The following is a 19785-nucleotide window of genomic DNA, read 5'->3' as shown; positions in this document are numbered from 1 at the left end:
AGGTCATCCTTTGGGTCTACTGTGCTGAAGAGTCTCTTCACTTGAGCCACCCGGGATAAAGGTGCTAGGGACGCTGTCCCATCCAGCAAGAATTATGGCGAGATAGGACTACATAACATAAAGAAGTTATGTACTTACCATAACGTTCAAGTTTGTAGTCCATCTTGCCTACATTATTGCGTCCCTCCCTCCTGCCCCCTTCCTGTTCCTGGAGGATCTGGTGGAATATACTTATGCTGTCTGACCTGGTTGTAGTTGTTGTCCACCTGGCATGGATAATGTTACACAATGTTCTGTCTGTATGTACACAGTTATTGGTAGTTTCATAACGGTTAGGTACTTATTGCTTTCTTGCAAACAAGATCTGGGGAATTGACATGCGACACCATGGGATAGGAGTTAGCCTCAAGCCAGTAAAAGCTCTCGAGCTTTAGTATCAGCCGAGTCAGAGCCGAATACCGGCTCCAAACCCATCCAGCAAGAATGTAGGCGAGATGGACTACAAACATGGAACGTTATGGTAAGTACATAACTTTTTTTTTTTTTTTTTTTTTACATCATCCTTGTACACATAATCTCCTTGGTCTCCAAGAAGCATATGTGCATGAGAAAGCACATGTGCTGTCTTCCAGCATCCAGTGCCTGTTATGTCAGGAATGAAGATGACGTAGATAAGTCCATCTATCATGGATTACCCTAGTTTTGGGGATGTACTTGAGATGACGAGACAGGAGTGTGGTCTACAGGTTTAATGACCTCCCCATAATGGATCCTTTCCATACTCTCCTACCTTTCTTCCTATGAGATGCCTCCTGTTGACAGAGTTGTTCATTTGGTAGTTAGTCTGTGTGTGGAAAAAAATGATGTGATGGTATCTGTCCTGAAGCAAAAGAACAAAATTCTCTAGTCTGAAACACCAGACATACTGGATTGACTCACAGGCCTGATTCTGTTATTGCAGTTGTCCTTAGAAAGATTGTATCACTACTGAGTTCTTCTGGACATCCCCCGGGAAGAGGAATCAAGGGACTTGATAAGATTTGAGAAGTGCATTTACATATCCTTCACATTTTCCCTAAGGTTGGTAAACTCTCACTTGCTCTTTTGTTATCTCTCACTAGCTTAGTTCCTGCAGGAGTTGCCTGATGAAATTGCTGGTCATGGATTGAGTTGCCCGATAGGCAATTTGAACTTAAATTGCAATAACAAAAAACAGCTATGTGATCCATTGACAACTTCCATGAGACTTGCTCACAGTTCAGCTAATGATGTGGCTTTGATAGAAGATTGGCAATGTTGCTGTTTACCACTACTCCGGGTTGCATCAGTTTGACTCTGCCAAATTAACCTTACCAGCACCCTCTTTGATGGGTTCTGTTTTTGGCCTAAACATTAAAGCTCACTTGGTGAGCATGGAAAAAAAAAAGGTCATACCCTTTCTGCTTTTGGTATTAAATTCCAGACTCCATAACACACCTTTTCTGGAATGCAGTAGTGCCCACATTAGGTTTGGTTTTGACATGGCCCCCAAGTGAAGTAAAAAAAAAAAAATTTGTTTTATGGCCATGGTGACTTTCACCATAGCCACCCCAGAAGTAAGAACAATCAGCAGTAGCAGGTATTCTGCTGTCTTGTTTTGGGAGGGGGCAGCAGACTGATCTCTGAGACCTTGCCCATTTGACCCATTCTAGGGACAGTTGTAGGGCCTCTGTCTCTCTACATGCAACTGATGCTGGCTGTCACACAGGACAGGTGGATGGTAACAGTGAGATAGAAAGGTTATTTGATTGCCTTACACACCCATCCCTAGCCCCACACTATCCACTTGCCAGATATCTCACCTCATCAAAAGAGTGTGGCAAGAAAAGATGCGTTTGGAAGAGTCCCACTAGACCAGAAAAGATTATTTTTTCTCTAGATTATTTTTGTTGCCCAAAAAGGAAAGACTTGAATGCCAGTAATAGATTTAAGTAGCCTAAACAAATTTCTCTCAAAGAAATTTTTCGGATGGTCATGCTGCAGTCCATATATCCCTGTTAGACAGAAAACAGACTTGTTGTTTGGATGTTCAAGATACCTATCTATACGTAGATTACCAAAGAGTATAGAGGTTAATGTGTTCTTCTAGGTGGGAGACAGCCGGTATTAATTCCAGACTTTTCCATTCGGTCTTATGTTGCTCTCCATTGTGTTCATCAAGTGTTATTTCCATAGTTGCAGTGAACCAGAGTGTGCAAGGAGTGAGGATATTTCTCTGTATGGAATGTCTCCTAGCTGTTCCTACATAGAACAGGTTTATTGTTCTATATTCCTTTCTGAGTCTTTTCCATTGTTTTTGGAACTACAGTTATGAGTACTGCATAGTCTTAACTGGAGCCCTCATGAAAAGCTAACCTTTTATAGCATTGTCCTGCAGATCTTGTCTTCCTGCATTAGGATTGCTGCATTACAGATCATAGCTTCTTATTGCTTAGTCTGTGTCATGACCCTGCTCTGTGTATAAGAGCCTTATGTCTGATGGCAGCAATCATGCACATAGTTCCTTTTACCATGTCATACATTTAAAGTTTTGTGGTAAACCCTGAAAGCTTATTGTTCCCAGTTTGTAGATCCTGTGACACAAAACCTGGATTTCCAGGGTTGTATATAAGATGGTAGCTTTACTCTGACTTAACTCTGAACAGTGCTTTCCAGGTCTCCACTTCTGTAGCGGTCACTACAGATGCTGCTACTGTAGGTTTGGATAGTCATTTACAAGGTCTGAATGATGTGTATACTCAGAGTCAGAGAGAGTTTATACATCAGTATTCTGAAGGTGCAAGTAGTTGTCATATTGTAGACCTTTTATTTATTTATTTATTTATTTTACGCATGTATTGACTGAGTAAACCCACTGGACACAACTGTTCCTTTTCAGTGATGACCCAGAAGCACTTTCTGATTAAATGACTTGCTCAAAATCGCACAGTAGGCAAGTGAAGGAAGAAGGAATCAAACCATACAAGTTGGGCACAGGAAGCAGCTCATTCTTCGCAAAACCAGGGATATCACAGGCCCTTTTCCAATGGATGACTGCAGCATACCTGAAGGTCTGCATGACTGCTCCCCTCTGGAGACATTCAGGGATCGTCTCTTCCTCTACCAAGTAGCATGGCAGGCCATCACCCAGGACAAGTGGGTCAGAGGGATAATATCCAGAGACTGTTCAGTACCATTTTTCCTTACACCCCGAAATCCCAGACAGCCAGTACCGGATGTTCACTCCAGTTAGGCCAAGGCATTGGGGAAAAAAAGATCACTTTGTTTCTGTCCAAAAGAGTTTTTCCAAGAGGTCCCACCAACCCAGAGAAGGTCAGGGTTTTATTCAAAGTTCTTTTTGGTTCTGGAAAAAAAAAACTCTGGGCCTCATCAACCTCCTTAACAAATGTCCGAAAATCCCTGTTCAGAATGGTTATGGTGCCTATTACAATATCTGCCTTACCTCAGAGCAAATTACTTTATGCACTCATTGGACCTCAAGATGCTTACCTTCACAACAAGATTACAAAAGAGTCAAGGTTACTTCACTTCCAGATAGAAGGCAGCCATTATCACTTCTGAGTCTTGCCCTTTGATCTCACCACAGCCCCTGGGGTGTTCACCAAATACATGGCTGTCATGGCAAAAGATCTTCCCATATCTGGATGATTGTCTCCCAGCTGCCTCCTAGATGGAGTCTATTATGGAGGCCAATGATTACTAATCTAAGTTGTACCAGTCCTTGGGAATCTCCACAAATCTGAAGAAGTCAACCTTCAGCCTGTTCAGAAGATTACATTCATATGATGTCATCTGGACACAACACTGTTCATGTTTTCCCTCCCAACAGACAATTCAGATCTTGAAAACAGCAGCACAAACTCTATTTCACTACCCCTCCCCCATTGCAGCCTTGATACTCAGAGTAGGGGGACTGATGGTGTTTCCAATTTTAATGGTACATTTTACACAGTTTCATATGATAATTTTCTGGCGCAGTGGTTTCAGTATCTGCATCCCTTTCTAAACCAAAGAACTTGTGCAAAAACAAAATCCTTCATGACCATAGACACCTCCTCCCTGTGGTGGGGGAGCACATTACAGTGAGAGGATGGTCCAGAGTCACTTGACAAATAGGCCGACGTTCACATTAATGTCCTTGAGTTGAGGACAGTCCTCCTTGTATTGCAGGAACTACTTTGGGGCATGATTTCTTTGTAAATGGAGAAGATAACTTGTTTGGTGCATCAGCAGGCAAGGAAGAACCAGATCCTACCCTTTGTCAAGAAGCACCAAGGGTTTAGCAATTGGTAATGACCTCTTGCCACTTTCACATAGCAACACACATCTGGGAGTTCACAATTGCTAGTGGACAGGCATAGCAGATCCCTTCTTATGCCTCATGAGTGGTCCCTCAGTCCATCAGTATCCAACTAAATTTTCAGTTGATGGGGTATTCCATGCTGCCATCTGTTTGCCTCCCTCACAACACCAACTGCAGCAGCTACTTTGCCATAAATCCCTCCTCGGGAATAGTTACTGAGGGATTCTGTATCCCAGCAGTGGCCTCCCCATGAGTTCTCTGTGCATACTCATCTCTTCCCCAGATTTTCAGATTCTTACAGAAAGTTATAAAGTGCAAGGCCACTTTTATCCTCATAACCCCCCTTTTGCCTAGCCAGATTTGGTTCCCCTTCTCAGGCCTCATCTCAGAGCATCTCTCCCTGGAATTTGAATCCAATACAAGATCTAATCTGACACCCTTCCAAGAAGTCTCACCCAGACATTCACATCTTGAAGATAGTGACTTGGTTTCTCCATTTCCAGTAATGGTCAATGACAGTTTCCTTTCTTCAGAGGTAGTAAGAATGGACTCCCAGAGTATACAAACAAGACATACCATAGTAAATGGAAGAAGTTTGTTTTATGGACTACCTCTCAGAACACCAACCCTGCCTAAGATGTCCTTCATTTCCTTGCAGACTACTTTGATTCTAGCTCTAGTTTTTCCACAGTTAAAAGTGCAGCTTGCTGCAATCTCTAATTTCCGTGTTGCTTTCCAGGAGAACTTGATAATTTCTCATAAGCTTTGTACAGCTTTCCAAAGAGGAAACTTTTTGCTTATACCTCCCATCAGAGAACCACTTCCCCCTTGGAGTCTGAATCTAGTCTTGGAGGCTCTAGTTAAACCTACTTTTGATCCAGCTTCTTCTGCTTTGCTAAAATTGCTTTCCTGGAAAAATCTCTCTTTGGTGGTTATCACTTTTGCTAGAAGGATTTAAGAGCTTCATGCACTGTCATCAGCCCCATACTTAGTCTTTCAGAAAGATGCTTACCTCGTCATTTCTTCCCAAGGTAGCTTCTGAGTCTTAACGTATTACATTTGATTTCTTTCAGAAAGATGCTTAACTCATCATGTCTTCCCAAGGTAGCTTCTGAGTCAAACGTATTACAACTGATTTCTCATTCCAGTCTGCTTCCCTAATTATTATAACAGGGGAGGATACCGTCTCCATACATTAGACTCACATATACAATTGCAACTTTTGCCTTCACAGAACCAAAACCTTTAGGAAGGATTCAGAACTGTTTGTCCTCTTTGCCCGTATCAAGGTAGGGCTAAAAGTTTCAATCTCCAAGTGGCTTTCAGAATTGCACAACAGATCTTTGCCTCTCAAACTTAGAGCCAATTCCAACAGGGCTGTAACTACCTATATCATCTTGTATAGATGTTTGATATTTTAAAGTTGACACTTGGTCTTCCATGCTCACTTTCATCAAGCCATATAAGTTGGGCTGCACTTCCTGGATTATGTCATCCTTTGGTGCTTCTATCCTAAAGGGTGTCCTGTTATGATACCACCCAGAATATCTATTAACTTGGCATTTCTGATCCACCAGTTGGATCGGATTAACTGAATGAATAGGATACGGAATGTGTCCTTGTATTTATATGTTGCAGTATTCATAACATGAGGGAGTCCATTGCCAGCTGACTCGAACGTCTGGTCAGTATACAAAACCCTAAAGCTACTGTGAGGTACATGCAACATTGCACATTGAACTAGTCCAGCATAGGTCACAAAGTGACGTCGGGTATAAAGTGGACATCGGCACATACCAAGCCTCAGAACTTTTCTGCTGCCAGTCAGAAAGTCTTCTACTGTTTGCTCATCAGCAAAGTTGTGGATTCCGATCCAGATAAGTGCCCCTTTGGTTTTTTTCTTATTGTTTTTGTCTGCCACTGTTATGGTTGAGGTTACATGTCAGCTAGGAAGGGCAAGTGTCAATGTGGAAGGCAAATTCCACATAAAGATTCACACAGTCTGTCTCTTTTTTTTGCCTAGGCCCTAACCAGAAACTTACCTCATGTGCAGTTAGGAAGGCCTTTGTCTCCAAGACCATGCACAGTCGTCTAGCTTCCCTTAACCTGTATTTAGAGAACCAGTGCCTTAAGCGCTTGGCATGCAACACTATGGAAGGTACGTTGAGCCCTTCAGGTGAACCAGTTATTAAGAAGGCCAAGATGTCTAGGCCTGAGTTATCTGCTGTGCTCCTCCAATTTCGGATGTCTCTCCTTAGGATAATGTTAGCCTGGAGACCGTTTCAGAGACAGTAATTGATTGTCCGGTGGACACTGTTGTTGGAGGCCATGAAGGATCCTACTAGCATGTCCTCTGGGGACATGGAGGCGTCTGCTATGGATATAGGGGGATCTAGGCTCATTGTTTCTGAAGGCCTGCGTGACATTCCTCAAATCCTTGTTCGCAAAGATGTCCTGAGCAATATTATAGAGTGCAGGCTGACGTCTGGTCCCTCATCCTTCCACCGCATGGATGTGTTACAAAAGAAGAAGCAGAAAACTAAGCATTTTTCTCCTGTTTCCCAAAAATAGTCTGAGGATTGACAAACCTACTCACAAGGGCTCTTTAATGTCTTTATTGACCCTGAGACAATCTACTGGGGTCTCTCTTCCTTCTCCATCCTATTATATACTTTCTCCACAGAAGAGAATTAGAGTTGAAGATTCATCAGATGAAGATGATTTATCGGGGGATGAATCATTGGCATACTCTGCCCACATTTCTTCTCTTTTAGGATATGCTTCTCCTGAAGAGGAATCAAATGGCACAAATTCTATAGGGGAGGATATTACCTTTAGGGAAACCATAGCTAAAATGAGGGAATTCTTTAAATGGGATTGCTCTTTGGTGTCAGAAGTTCAAAAAGATATGACCTTCTACAGATGAACTCCCCATCTCCATCTGCAGTTCCTGCTGTGCTGTCAGCCTTTTTGAATGCCTTTTCCGCAGCCTTCAAGTCTCCTGACTCCCAACCTCCTGCCCCTAAAAGGCCACACAGGTTTTACAGGGTACCAGAAGATTGCAAATTTCTGTTCAAATGCCTCTCTGCAGATCCAGCAACAGTTTCTGTCTCTGCTGATAAGGCCTCTAAGATGTTGCCTTCTACTTCCCTTCTCCCCTCAGACAAGGAGAGTAAAGTTATGGAGAAGTTGGAGAAGAAAGTCTATACTTCAGCCACTTTGGCCTATAGAGCCATAAATTACCAGACCTGTATGGCCAGATATTCTTTAGCACTTCTCTCTGATGTCATTAAGCTAATTTCAGAGATTCCAGACTCCCCTTGTAAGTCTGTTATTTTCCATTCTGAACTCTTCTGTTAAAGTTATACAACTCTCAATTAAGTGCAACTACAGTGCAGTGGGGAGGCATCTGCCAGAGCTGCTGCTTCAGGCTCTGTTCTCAGGAGGTGCTGTTGGCTGAGACTATAGCCCTTACCAGATGATGAAGGATAAAATCATGGCTGTACCTCTAGACTCCATGGTCTTGTTTGGTTCTTCTGCTGCAGAACTTTTTAACTTCTTACAAGAAAAGGGAAAAGAGCTTCAAGATCTCAAACACATTTTTGTGTCACCAGTCCCCAGATTTCAGAGGAACTATCCCTCTAAAACTCTTTTTTGTAAGGAAACTATCCAGACCTCCTCCTTCTAAGGGTAAAAGAGAAGCTAAAAAGCAATATTCTGCCTAGCCCTCTTCTCCTGCTGCTCAGAAACAGCCCATTCCAAGCAAGCAAGGTAGTCTGTGACTACCAGCCTTTTTGCAGCCAGACCCTCTTTCCTTGTCTTTCACTTTCACTTTCTGTCCCTGCTTGGAAACAGATCACCCAGGATTCTTGAGTCCTTTCAGTTATTCTCCAAGGATACTTCATGATGTGGACGACTCCACCTTCTTTCAGAGGTATTTCACAACCCCCAAAAGAACAGTTGGAATTCTTTGCCCAAGTCATTCACATTCTTCTTTCTCAAGGTACCATTCAAGAGGTTCCACCTTCACAAATAGGAAAAGTATTTTACTCAAGGATGTTCCTGGTTCCCAAGAAAAATGGTCCTTGGAAGCCCATCCTAGATTTGGCACATCTAAACACCTTCTTGAAGGTTCCCACCTCTAGACATCAAGGATGCTTACCTCCACATCCCTATTCATCCTCTGTTCAGGAACTTTCTACATTTTGCTATTGCTTCCTCACATTTTCAAGTTTTCTGCCTTGGCATTTGGTCTGTCTGTCTCCAAGGGTCTTCACAGAATGCTTAGCTCCTGTTATAACGTTTTGCAGACTGTGGGGCATCCAGATTTTCCTGTACCGGGGCAGTCTTCTCCAGGCTCACTCTCCAGACACACTTCAAGAGAATCAAGTCTTCACTGTCTCTCTTCTGGAAAGTCTAGGTTTCACCATCAACTATCAAAAATTTACCCTTTTACCTTCACAAGACCATGTTTTTCTAGGATGCAGAATATAGACAAGATGTTGGTTTCTTTACCTCCCCAGAAGGTTCTATCCCTCACTGCCTATTTCCAGGCTCTTTCTCTATGCATTCCCCCACTTCCCACTGCTCCAAAAAGTCCTATTGAAGATCCAACAGGAACAACTAAAAATGTTGTTGGTGACTCCCTTTTGGTCAAGACAGCATTGGTTCCCCCCTTTGCATTTAGCCAAGGGCAATCATCACAAGTTACCTCACAGGGTGGATCTACTGGCACAGAACAAGGGATCCCTAATACATCCACAGATGTCAACCCTTCATCTGACTCTGTGACCTATTCTCTGAGGACATGCTGCAAGTTCTGCAGGAGACCAGAAAACTCAGTACTAGGAAATCCTGTATTTCATAATGGAAAACGTTTCCCATCTGGTGTCTTTCTAAGGACTTACAACCGCTGTTGGTGGATGTTGTTACCTGTGTGAATTATTGACTGGATTGTCATACTCTTCAGTAAAAGCTCATCTTTTAGCAATCTCTGCCTGTCTGCCGATGATTCCTCCCTTGACTTCAAGGTTGGAAGTTAAACTTTTCTTGAAAGGCTTCCTTCATATAAGGCTGTCATGGAAACCAGTTCTGCTCCTTGGGATCTAAATTTCTTTGGCCCCTTTTGAACCAGCATTTTCTTACTTTGGCCTCTTTTAACCAGCAGTTTCTTCTCTTCAATATTGCACTTGGAAAACAGTTCTTCTTGTGGCCATCACTTCAGCCAGAAGGGTCTCAGAACTTCTGGCCTCTACCCCTTTACTGTTTTACACAGGGATAGTGTTTCCTTATGCACCAATCCCACCTTTAAGCCAGAGGTAGTAAATGAGTTGTCACTTAATCAGTCTTTTAATCTGCCCACCTTTTTTCCATTTCCACAGTCCTCTAGCGAGAGGATTTTAGACAAAACAAAGTCTATTAAGAAATGAAAAGACAATCAGATTTCCTGTCACCCTAGGGCCCTGGGCAAGCCTGTTTCCAAGCAGACTATATCCTCTTGGATTTCTAAAATCATTTCCTTTTGCTATATGTTTCATGGAAAAACTCTTGCATCCCAAGTAAAGGCTCCTTCCACTAGAGCTGTGTCTTCTGCAGGTGCTTTCTTCAAAGGTCTGGACACTTCCTCTGTATTAGAAGCAGCTTCCTGGTCTTCTGTGCACAGTTTCATAAACACTACAATTTGGATGGCATTTTCAGGTGTAGAGCTGGTTTTGCAAGGGCTATTCTGCAGGGGTTTGTTGAGAGTGCTACTGCCCCTTCAACCAGTCCTTATGCATGAGCTTTGGTATTCTCCCTCCTGTTATGAATACTGCAACATGTGAAAAGAAGGACATAGACTAGTTGTGTAATATGTCTATTCCTTGATCTTTATAAAGCCTTCGACACTGTCTCATCCCATTCTTCTTAACAAGCTCTCAGACCTAAACCTGTGTCCTTCTACTCTTGGCTGATTCCAGTCCTACCTTACTGGCAGAAAACAAGCTGTTAGATGGCAACAGGCTTTCTCACCCTTCCTTGCTGTTCAAACAGCAGTACCCAAATGCTCCATACTTGGACCGCTCCTTTTCAACGTTCATCCTGCAGTCTCCCATCTGTAATACAATATGCAGACTATTCTATCCTCTTATCTATCTCCAGTACTATCTCTGAACTACACACACTAACACAGAATTCCTTTGTTGAAAAATGGCTCAGAAACTAATTCTTAACCCTAAGAAAACTCAACTCCTTCTCTTACTACCTCAGACACTGTCTCACCTTAAATCCAGTTTTTCTCTCTCCTCCCTAGATGGCACCACTATCTCCCCTGCCTCACACACCAGACTCTTTGGGTTAATAATTGATTATCGACTAAAATGTGACTAACACGTACAACAGGCCATCGAAAAAAAAACACAAAAAACTTGGACTACTTTATAGGAACAGAAGAGTCCTCACTACTGCCACTAAACGCACTCTTGCACAGGCATTTCTCTTAACCTAGTCTTCTATATGCTTCCCCCATTCTTACCAATATACAAACTACCTCAGTGCAGAAACTGGAACAAACATACAACAAAATTGCCAGATTTATTCTAAACCAGCCACTCTCTTCACATCACTGCCTCTCACTAAACAAACTTCAGTGGCTGGAATTTCCTCACCTTCTCCTACAATCGTAACTCCACACTACTTTTCCATACTAAACAACCCCTCTGCCTCCCCTGCTCTTGCCGCCCATGTTACTCTCTACTCCTCTCCCCCCCCGGCCACTACAGAGTGCTGATCAGCATCTTGTCTCAGTTTATAAACCCAAAAGGAATATTCGCAAACTACTTGACAAACTCTGTCTCTCACTAAATTGGAACAAACTCCTTCTCCATATTAGAGCCAACCTTTTCTTTCCCTTTTTTAAAAAGGAGCTTAAGTCCCACCTACTAAACTTGAAATTATGCCGTTGCCTTGACCACACTTAGTCTTTGCCTGACCTACTGTATAACCTGTTGCATCTCCTAACTTTCTTTCTCTGTTAGTATCTTCTCCCTAAACTAACCTCCTAAACCCTCGGCTCTACTACTGTAGCCCTACTATAGCCCCTCCTTTCTCTCTCCCTCCCATTCTCCACTCTGTTTATCCCCCCCCCACTTCCTATCAATTTCTATACATTGTCCTACTTTTGAGCAACGATTATCTTTTGTTTTTACTCTCATATGTAATACATTTTGACCACTGCTATCAGTGCAACCCCTAATGTTCATATATTTTTTTCTTTTGTTTTTCTGTTTAATTTTGTATTTGCATTGTTGTTTGTAATAGTTTTTGTCCTGTATGTTTATCTTTGCTTATGTTTGCTGAGGCTCTTTCCCCTTGGATCTCCATTGAAAATGGGTTGCTTACTATCAATGCAATGTAAATAGCTAATAACCTTTTCTTTTTACAATTATATTGTATTGTGATTGTTATTTAATGTTTTGTATATTGGCACTTTATCTTTACTTGTGTTTGCTCGGGCTTTTCCCCTTGGGTCTCCACTGAAAATGGGTTTGTTTTCAAACTCAGTTGGACTAACCCAGCTAAAAAAAAAATAATATCTTCCCATAACTATAGATGTCCTTCTCTTCTATATGTTGCAGTATCCCCCCCCCCCACTTCCCCTAATGCTAGCGGCCATACCTCTCAACCTCTTAGAGTAAGGAATCTGGACAAAGCCATAAAAAAGTGGTACAGATAGGGGCAATTTTGAAATATTGATCTTACAAACTTAGAAAGTTGATAGAATAACAGGGTTTGCATTAGCATGAACTTTCCGAAGGGTATGAAGTCTAAAAGTCAAATGTCTGTCATTAGTTTCTAACTTCAGTCTTTAATGATTTGTCACTAATTTGCCAGACAGCCACAATTTTATGAAAAATGGACCAAAAATATAAGGCAAAAATCTGGAAATTCTGCGAAAGTCTGTACAGTTGAGAGGTATGTAGCTTGCCTGATTGCTGGTTATGTATTTCCTCACTTATGTAAAGCTGGTGTTATTCCTGGGGCATTCAGTTCTGAGGCTTGGTACATGCCAGCGTCCACGTTATACCTGGTGTTACTTTGTGACCGATGTTGGACTAGTTTTATGTGGGATGTCGCGTGTACCTCACAGTAGCTTTAGGCTTTTGTTTACTGGCCGGACATTTGAGTCAGCCAACGACAGACTCCCTCATGTTATGAATACTGCAACATATAGAAGAGAGGGGCATCTATGGCTGTGGTAAGCTATTACACAACTGTTCTTTATTTACTTAGCATAATGATGTATACTTTCATTCATGTCTGTTTGATATGACAGCCCTCCCTCCTTCCCCCTTTCATGCTTTTGTAAGTCCAGAATGATTTTGACAGCTCTTGGTTGACTTGGTTATCTTTCAGGCAGGTTATTTTGTTACCTAGGTTTTGAGGTGTCAAATCAGATCTAAGATAGAGAGTGGAGCTGGTGCATTGTGTGAAGGAAAATTCTTAAAGGGGCTTGAGGCTGGAGCACTAATGCTGCTGACTTCAAATTGGCAAGCATCTCATGACTCACTGATCATATCAGACAGACATGAATGGTAAGATCTTTTGTTATAGTAAGTACATTACATTCGTTTTTATGTGCAAGTCCTGTGATAAGAGCAAAATAAAAATAGAAAAAAGTAGTTTTGAAGAAAGAAAAGGATGCATCATTGACCAATGGTCTGTATTTTATTTACATTTTTATTTAATTTGCATTTTGGTTATCTGGGTAGAACACTGATCACAGCATGCCCAAATTGCAGGCTCAGTCAGGGTTGCATTTAGAATATGCATTAGTATTGGTTTATGTTGAACTAAAATGTCAGAAAGAAGTATGCATCAGAACTGTTGTAGAGATTTCTTATGCATTTTTACAAAGAACTTGACATATGTCCACCAGTTTTTAATTTTTTTTTGGTTTTCATAGCTTGTTCTTTTAATTGCCGACTTCACAAGTGCTACCTTTTCTGTGCATGCACAGAACATTAGATTTGATTAGTGGCTGCTTAAAGGAGAATGTGAGTGAGTGCACTGCACAAAAAAGATACTTTGGATTTAAAATCAATCCTATAGTTTGCTGTTCTCACTTTTGGCTGCAAGTTTGGTTTTGTATTCTTTGAGTACCACGTTAAGGCAAACTTTGATTTTTCTTAAATTAACCATTACCAAACATAATTGCTGTAGTACTTTGGCAGTCTCACTGTTTTTATAATGAAATGCATTTTTTTTTGTTTGTTTATGCTAGCAACATATGCTTTCTCATTTCAGCACTAAGCGAGTAGACAACTCAAATACAAGACTGGCATCTCAGCTTGATAGGAACCCAGGTAACGTTTTATGTGGCATATTTCTGTACAAGTATGACCTTCATGAAAGGCAGTAGCTTTTTCATATGTTTTTGCCTGGGACCAAATTTGGGATGCTGTAAGATTTGTGATGGCTCAATGATCTGAACAGAACTCAGCACGTTAACACAAAAGATTGCCATGTGATTCTGTTTTACTGCTTCTCATGTAGGAGTGAGTTCATCTTTTTTGTTTCATATGAACTTATTTTTCTCCTGTCCAGAAATATTGTCAACAGGGTGTTCATTGTGGGGCTGTCAGCCAGAATTTTTCAGGAATATTTAATGATTTCCCCTTTTGTATTTGGACTTCCCATTGTTGGCACTGTCAGAAGAATGACCACAAACTGGAAAGTACATTCTCTCTCTCTTTTTTTGCCCCACATCATAAAATCAGGTCACACAATATTTTTTAGCTTCTTTGAGTGCACCTATCAAGTTTATTGCCGAGTTCACTCTTTTCTATAAACTTTTTAAGAATATGGTATCGTTGTTTTGATGTCTATAGTTAAATTTCACTCAGCTGTTCACATGAGTAGTATTTGAGAGCCTGGAGTGAATACACTTTTGTTTGTATTGCCTAGGTGCTGAATTGCTCAGGCACTCTCTGGATGGCCTGACTGAAATCACAGTTGCAGTATTCCTGATGTACGAGTTGTCACTGCTGACGTCCAGTCGGGGTACCAAAGATTTACATTCCTAAGTTCATATAGCTGACGCATGACTTCAGCTTGTAAGCATAGGGGAATATAGATGGATGTACAAGAGTGTACCTCAGACTATCTCACCACCAGCCCAAACTCAGGTCATGCATCTGTCAGACTGTTTGGTCATTAATACCATTGCTTCACTTGATTGCTTTTTCAGAGAAATGCCCTGTTGGTGAACCTTCCTTTACTTTTGCTATATTACCTTTGTTCTAATTTGTTACACGTCAGCTAGGAGGGTAAGTATGAGTGCAACTGATAGTGTGCAAATCCGTGTAAAGAAAATAAGTCCTTCTTCAAGGCCTGGAACATGATCACAAGTCCTGTTCAATGTGTCAGTCATTCATTCTCAAAACAGTCAAGCCTTTCCTATCCTAACACCTTCCTGGAAACTCACTGTCTTAAACTCCTGCTCAAGATGGCAAAATCCACATCCCTGTACCACTAAAGAAAAAACATAAGAGGCCCAGAACAGATGCAGTCTAATGTTTCAGATTCAAACATATCTGCTGAGGTTATAGAAACCTGCCATACGTCTGGTTACCTCACAGCTGCCTAATACCGAGACCTTGTCAGAGGCAGGTATGGCTCATGAGGCCTGGTAAGACTGAGTGTACTTCAAATGAATTGTGACTCATTTCCGAGGGCCTTAACTGTGTCCCTCAAATATTTTCAAACTGTGTGTGGACTAATATTGCTACATACTCGTGTGCCAGCTTGCACTGCATGTGAATTGTTTTTACTACTGTTTTTGCTACTTTTCTGCTTTTACTGTATTTGTGTTTCTTCCTACTTTATTTTGCTTTTGCATCATCTTAAAAGTACTCGGTTGTATTTATTACTTCTTGGTGTAACTCATTCTAAGCCTTTTAGTTTAAGCACTTCGGCTTCAGACCAGTTGTTTTACATTAAGAAGGTTTGTGGTCTGCACTGTAGTGGCAGGACAGGTAGCTTACATCCTTCTAAGTTGGGAACTGCTGATTGAGGGCTCAGTGTCAGTTATTCTAAAAGTGTATTAATTCTGGTTTAAGCACTTGGGCTTCAGGCCATTTATTTTACATTAAAAGGGTTCGTGGTCTGCACTCTTGTGGGAGGAGAGGCTGGACTCTGCCCTTCTGAGCTGGGAATTTCTGGTTAAAGGCTTATAGTGCCTGCATATTTGAACTGCTTCTTACTGAAATTGGTACACCTTGTTTGCTGTAGCGTAGACTAGATCCAGGCCTGCTGAATCTAGCTTTGTTTGTATAACTTGAGCACTAATCCAGGCATTCTTCAAAGTATTCAATTGTATTTATTACTGCTTGGTAGTAACTTGATTAAAGTGTAGCTATCATTCTAAGTCTTTTGGATTAAGCACTTGGGCTTCAGACCAGTTGTTTTACATTAGGAAGTTTTGTGGCCTGCATTGTGGTGGCAGGACAGGTAGCTTACATCCTTCTAAGTTGGGAACTGCTGATTGAGGGCTCAGTGTCTGTTATTCTAAAAGTGTATTAGTTCTGGTTTAAGCACTTGGGCTTCAGGCCAGTTATTTTACATTAAGAAGGTTCGTGGTCTGCACTCTTGTGGGAGGAGAGGCTGGACTCTGCCCTTCTGAGCTGGGAATTTCTGGTTAAAGGCTTATAGTGCCTGCATGTTTCAACTGTTTCTTACTGAAATTGGTACACCTTGTTTGCTGTAGCATAGACTAGATCCAGGCCTGCTGAATCTAGCTCTGTTTGTATGCTTGTTGTTTGTTTGCTTGTTATTTCCCTGAAACGCTAATACCACCTAAAACGCGGCTTTTCAGCGCTTCTGTGGATCCCTAGTGATATCTGCATTGCTTACTGTACTCATTTCCTTGTTTCACTTAAAAGAAAGTTACTGTTTGTCGTTTTTGCATTTAAGTTACCTGTAACACATTGCATTTAAGTTACCTGTCACTTCCTCACTAAAGGCACTTGCTCACTAAAGCAATTATGTAAGTCAGCACTAAAAAATTAAAAGCACTACACTCTCACAAAGTCCTCTTGAGTACCTTGTTCCCCATTGGCCCTTTTTTTCAATTATAAAGGAATTCCCAATACTATTCTAGCATGTCCAAAGGTCAGTTGTCAATCTTCTCTCTGGTCCAGCTGGTGAATCTGGGAATCTTGAAGCAATGTTACAACTGCCTCATGTACAGAGACAACCCTCTCCTCCTCCCAATAAATTCCAACACATGTGAGAAGATGCATCCATATAGCCAAACTGGAGGCTAAGCTCTGTCAACTCAGTACTGGCGTAACCAGTCAGGAGGAGAAGGAAACCACACTCAGTACAATTCCAGTCTCACATAGACCTACCACGACAGCAAACCAAACACACAAAAACATACTCGGAGACTCTAAATAAAAATCTGCCTAAGCAGCAGAGCCCTCCAAAGCAGACACCCAAGCAACCGCTACCCCAAAACAAAACACGTGCAACACACAGCTCACAAAGCCAGTGTGCCGAACAGTCACAGCCTTTAAGGCTAAACAACACACCTGATACACTTGTAATAGGTGACTCTATCGTCGGGCACACTGACGTCCCGCTCACCAGGCTGAACAAGGAGAAGGTCACGGTGAGCTGCCTGTCAGGCGCTAGGATCCACCACATAACACAAGCACTCAGGTCACTCCAAGGCAAGTACAAATATGACTCAGTCATTGTCCATGCTGGTGTGAATGACCTGAGACGTACCTCCCTGGACTACATGAAAAGAGACATAGAGGAGCTCTCTGAGCATGTAGCCCAGGCCGGTATGACCCTGACCTTGAGTAGCATCTTACCCTCACCAAGAATGCTGCCACAATATGAAGACAAGATGATCAATTTCAACAATTGGCTTAAGTATTGGTGTCATTCAAAGGGGATCCAATGCCTGTCAGCCTGGGATGACATGCTCGACAAGCCACGATGCTTCGCTAGGGATGGCTTGCACCTGTCACCCCTGGGCTTTTGGATATTGGCAAAGGCTCTTGCTACCCCCATAGTGCCTTTTTTAGGCAAGGCTCAAAAGACAAACCCACCTCCATAGGTATCACAAGGGATAAGAAACTAAGAGTAATGCTTCTCAACGCCAGAAGTCTGAACCTCAAGATGCACGCACTTGAAACTCTCCTTAGCATGGAGAACATCGATATCTGTGCAGTAACAGAAACCTGATTCAAGGCTCCCGAGAGCACCCCAGCACTACCAGGTTATACCTCATACCATGCTTTTCAGCCCCAAAACTTGGACCGACCCACAAAAGGAGGGGGAGTATTAATATTCATCAAAGATACCCACATCTCCAGGTTGGTGGCACAGCACGAAGCATCAGAGACTATCCATGTGCAACTAACAGTGGGTAAAACTGCCTACCAGTTTATAGCCTGCTACAGACCACCCTCCCAAACCCAGGAACTCCACTCGGCCTTCCTGAGAACACTGGAAAATGTGAAGGTCTCTCCAAACACCATTATATTGGGCGACTTCAACTACCCAAACATAGACTAGGAGCATTACTCTAGCTCCAACACCCTAGCTCAAAGGTTCCTAGAATTTATAAACTCAAATGCTATGGAACAACTTGTTACCATTCCCACAAGAGGGGAAAACATACTGGACCTGATCATCACCAACATGGGGACTCTATGCTCCAGACCAGAAGTGTATCCCTCACTGGTAAGATCAGACCATAAACTAATCTCACTGGATATTCACATCCCTACACCACCCCCTGCCCAGAAAACCACAGTGAAAAACTTCTCTAAAGCAAATTTCACACTCCTCAAAACCGAGGTGGAATCCTTCAAAGCCCCCGGGCCTGTGGAAAATACGGCCCAGACCACAGAATCCTTTATAAACGCATTCTATGAACACCTTCAGGAATGCATGGATCATGCAATCCCAAATAAAACCAAGACCCAATCCTCCAAAGGCAGACGTCCTGTCTGGTGGATCCCAGCCATAAACAGACTATACAATAGAAGGAGGAAGCTACTAAATGATAGAGCAAAATTCCAAAAAGGGAAGGCATCTCTGATCAGTATTAGCAAAAAACTATGGGCACTCATAAAATCGTCTAAGGCCAGCTTCGAGAGAAAAATTGCACAGGACACTAAGGATAATCACAAGGCTTTCTTTAGTTATGTTAGGAACCTGGGTGGTAATTCCCAGATATGCTCAGAATTAGTCCAAAATGACAAAAAATACACTGAACCCACAGACATTGCCAACATCCTAGCTGACAGGTTAAGCGCAAACTCCCCCCCCCCACCACCAAAAGGGCAAATATCTATCCCAGCAGAGTGCTGCCCCCCTGACATCTCAGATGCTCAGGTAAGAGCCGCCCTCTCCAAAGCAAAAAACACAGCATCAATGGGACCAGACGGTGTCCCAGGCTGCATCCTACATGAACTCCAAGAAGAGCTAAACCCAAACATAAAACTACTGTTCAATCTCAGCCTTACTACAGGATATGTACCCAAAGAGTGGCGTACAGCAACTGTGGTCCCTCTCCACAAAGGTGGTGCCTCAATGGATCCTGGAAATTATCGCCCATAAGCCTGACTAGCTTGGTCTGCAAAGCTATGGAAAGGATCATCATGGACCTCATAAATAAAGATATTGGGGACCTACAGACACTGGATCCTACCCAGTTCGGCTTTGTTAAGGGCAGATCCTGCCTCTTAAACCTGGTTGATTTCTTTGAAACAGTCACCAAGGCCATTGACGAGGGGAAGGTGGTCCACACAGCCTACCTGGACCTCGCAAAAGCCTTCGATACAATACCCCACTCGGGCATTATAGATAAGCTCACCAGCTTAAATATAAACCCCTATGTCACTAGATGGGTTGCAAACTGGCTCAAGGACAGAACCCACATGGTTAGAATTGCTGGAGCCATGTCAGACTCCAAACCAGTTACAAGTGGCATCCCACAAGGCTCAGTCCTGGGACCTCTCTTGTACGGTATATATTTCTCGGAGGTGCAGGCCAACATGGAAGGACTGTGGCTGACTGCAAACTTTGCGCCATAATCGACTCTCCAGCCGACACAAGCATCCTCCAAAAGGGCCTCATAGAAACAGACAACTGGTGCCAGAGCCATGGCCTCAAGCTAAACGCCAAAAAGTGTATAGTCATCCCCTTTGGCAAAAACAAAGTGCCCACAAATTACCACATAGGTGGTAATCCATTAAGTACAGAAGAAGTAATTAGGGACCTGGGGACCCAAGTTGATAGCAATCTCTCATTTGACAACCACGTGGCCAAAGTGGTTAGAAAAACATTTTATATAGCCCACCTAATCATGAAGGGATTCACATCTAGATCAGGGGAGGTCATCGTGCCTCTTTACTCATCCCTCATCAGGCCCATAATTGAGTACA

General features: G+C 42.4%; 1 protein-coding gene across 1 annotated transcript in view; it reads left to right on the top strand.

Annotated features, from left to right (window-relative positions):
- Nucleotides 1–19785, top strand: part of PCNX1 (pecanex 1) — a 3150868-nt gene that overhangs the window by 2170192 nt on the left and 960891 nt on the right. The window contains exon 25 of the mRNA XM_044073489.1: nt 13625–13683. Within this exon, the coding sequence (XP_043929424.1) occupies nt 13625–13683 (59 nt within the window). The remainder of the gene's footprint in view (nt 1–13624; nt 13684–19785) is intronic.

Source organism: Protopterus annectens, chromosome 6.part0 (assembly GCF_019279795.1).
Source record: "Protopterus annectens isolate FY-2018-M chromosome 6.part0, PAN1.0, whole genome shotgun sequence".
Taxonomy (NCBI): Eukaryota; Metazoa; Chordata; order Ceratodontiformes; family Protopteridae; genus Protopterus; species Protopterus annectens.
The sequence above is the reverse complement of the archived record's forward strand: the minus strand, read 5'-3'. Positions and strand labels throughout refer to the sequence as shown.